The 3,071-nt window shown below is 42.7% G+C and overlaps 1 protein-coding gene across 1 annotated transcript; it reads left to right on the top strand.

The window, feature by feature from the left end:
• The first annotated feature begins 561 nt into the window (after positions 1 to 561).
• LOC134858889 (E3 SUMO-protein ligase ZBED1-like) lies at positions 562 to 2,848 on the top strand. Its single transcript, XM_063875091.1, has 3 exons — positions 562 to 883; positions 1,300 to 1,928; positions 2,023 to 2,848. The coding sequence occupies exons 1-3, from the start codon at positions 598 to 600 to the stop codon at positions 2,419 to 2,421; spliced, it is 1,314 nt and encodes a 437-aa protein (XP_063731161.1). The 5' UTR covers positions 562 to 597; the 3' UTR covers positions 2,422 to 2,848.
• Positions 2,849 to 3,071: the final 223 nt, after the last annotated feature.

Here is a 3,071-nt window from a genome sequence, read left to right as displayed (position 1 = left end):
ATGTAAGGATTGTGAAATCGAGCTCTCTTTTGTTCCGGACCGCCAGACAGTAACTACTGATGAGCTCCGCTCAGTCAGTGGCCTGTGGACGCGTGTCCCGGGCTATTGAGCCACAGCTGTGAAGCTTTTGTAAGGCCTACTACTGCATCCTTTTATTAAACACTCCTTTTATAACTTTTAAGGGAGTTTTGCTTTCTTTATTTTAAACCGTCTCCTGGGCTTCAAATAAACGAACATTTCTTACAGTATGATAGATGTATGGCTACAAAATCAAGCAGTGTGCAGAATAATCCTAGTAAAGTTAATCGGCAAGGATCACTGACCGAACTGTTTGAAGGTGTTACGCCATGTGAACGCAGTTCAAAGCGGCACACGGAAATTACCAAAGCAGTAACCCAATGCATCGCGAAAGACATGATGGCCGTCAATACGGTGACCAAGCTTGGGTTCAATAATTTGGTAACTACGCTGGATAAGAGGTACAAAATGCCCTCCCGCACGTATTTTAGTCAGACTGCCCTTCCGGAGCTACATATGCAGTGTAGGCAGAAAGTAGCGGACTTGAAGGCTGTGGAGTTTTTTGCGGCTACAACAGACATGTGGTCAAGCCGTACAGCGGAGCCTTATCAAAGCCTTACGGTCCATTATATCTCTGAAGACCTCCACCTCGAAGCTCGCAGCCTTCAAACGGCCTACTTCCCCGAAGACCACACAGGCGAAAACATTGCTGCTGGCCTGAGAGAGGGGCTTGCGTGCTGGGATCTCACTGAAGACAACCTTGTCTGCATAACGACGGACAACGCGTCAAATATGGTGAAAGCAGCACAGCTGAACGAATGGACCAGACTCCAGTGTTTCGGACACAGATTACATCTTGCTATTGGTAAGTTTCTGCTGAGAGAGAGAGAGAGTGTGTGTGTGTGTGTGTGTGTGTGTGTGTGTGTGTGCGTGTGCGTGTGTGTGCATGCACGCGCCTGTGTATCACTCTCTCCCACAAACACACACCACACTATTATTTCCCTTGTTCTTTAATGCTGTTAATTCTAGTTATGTTATGTCAACCCAACGCTGATGTACCCACCTCTCCTTATGTATTTTCTTTTTTGTTTTTGTCTTATGGTCTGATGTTCTTGTATGTCATGATGTATGTAACAATAACTTTGGCAACACTGTTCCCATAGTCATGCTAATAAAGCAAATTTGAGAGAGAGAGAGAAATGGTGAAACCTTGTATCACACAACTGCAATTGTTTGAGTTACACTAATTTTACTTTTTTACTTAATTTTTTTTTCCTCCAGAAAATGCAATCAAAGATGATAGAGTATCCAGAGCAATAGGGCAGTGCAGGAAGTTGGTGGGGCACTTCTCCCACAGTTGGAAGAAAAAGGCAGCGCTCACTGAGGCACAGAAGGAGCTTAAGCTTCCTGAGCACTCTCTCATTACTGAGTGCCCTACAAGATGGGGGTCCAAAGAGAAAATGATTGCCAGAGTGCTGGAACAGATGACAGCCATATCAAAGGTATTGTCAGGTGACCGACATGCACGCCCCCTCATCCCAACCTGGCAGGATGCTGCCGTGTTGAAGTCCATTCATAAGGCACTGCATCCTCTCTCCGAATTTACTGATGCTCTTTCTGGAGAGGAGTATGTGAGCATCTCCTACCTCAAGCCAGTTCTCCATCTTCTGGCAACATCAGTCTTGGCTGAAGATGCTGAGGACACTGATCTGACTAGATCAATTAAAACCAAGGTCCTGGCTTACCTCAACGACAAGTATAGTGACCTCATCACCCAGGAGCTTTTGGATGTTGCGTCTTTCATGGACCCTAGGTTCAAAACGCAATACATCAGCGCAGACAACCTTCCTGCCATTAAGGCCCGACTGAAGACAGAAATGGTGGAATCAGCAAGACGTTCACATAATCAGGTTAATCCTTGAAAATAATTTTTCCACAAACACATACTATAATAGGTATATATAAGCTAACTGCAAAACTAATGTCTCTTTTCCCATCTGGCAGGAGAAGAGGTCTCGCACTGAAACTGCTCAAAATTCTCCAAGTGCACAGGCCTCTGGGGGAAAGGCAAAGAAGTCTCTTGGTAGTCTTTTTAAAACCAGTGTGGCCTCTTCAGCTTTGCCTCTGCCACTTGAAGATGTCGTGGAGGCAGAGTTGAATAGTTACCTGTTGAGCCCTGTCATTGACGGAGAGGATGATCCCTTAGCCTGGTGGAAGGTGCACAACATTCACTTTCCACGACTGTGCAAGATGGCCCGCAAATATCTATGTGTGCCAGCCACAAGTGCCCCCTCAGAGCGTTTGTTCAGCACTGGAGGGAATATAGTGACTTGCACTCGCTCATCCTTAAAGCCAGCAAAAGTTGATATGCTGGTCTTCCTAGCAAAAAACCTTGAGCTATGATGATTATGGCTGGCAGAGCCATACTCATTGTGCACTTTAGTTTGTGCTGTGTTACTGTTACTGCAGATAATCAAGATGTTCAGCCAGTTTTAATTTAAAGGTGTGTTTGTGTGTGTATACAATTGCTATATTATGTTTGCACTTTATGTGTAATGTTACTGACTAGTTTTATTTATTTAATATTATTTTTTAATTTAATGACTTTCTAGCAGTTCACAGATGTCGAAAGTCGAGTGTGGTAAAGCCACAGATTGTTTTTTTATATATATATATATATATTTCTGCACATTGTACTGACTTTCATTTTAATGTTTACACCAGGGTTCCTTGTCAGCACTTTATGCTCAGATGTTACTATACTATGCTCAGAGATGTTACTACTCAAAATATACTATTGTGTATGTTCAAATATACTGTTTTGATTGAATTAGTTGTCAGTCATCATTCATGCAAACTCATGTCATCATAACAGAGGTATGTCTTCCAGGAAAGAACAGTTTAAAATTAATGTAATATAGTATTGGCCATACTATATGATGTTTTGCTTGTCAATAATACAGAAGACAAAGTCCTTAAAAAATAATCGCATATCGCATCGCAATCGCAATATTGGCGCGAAAAATCGCAATTAGATTATTTTCCATAATCGT

The sequence above is a fragment of the Eleginops maclovinus genome, chromosome 22, assembly GCF_036324505.1.
Source record: "Eleginops maclovinus isolate JMC-PN-2008 ecotype Puerto Natales chromosome 22, JC_Emac_rtc_rv5, whole genome shotgun sequence".
NCBI classification, from domain to species: domain Eukaryota; kingdom Metazoa; phylum Chordata; class Actinopteri; order Perciformes; family Eleginopidae; genus Eleginops; species Eleginops maclovinus.
This window is presented reverse-complemented; position numbering and strand designations above follow the sequence as displayed.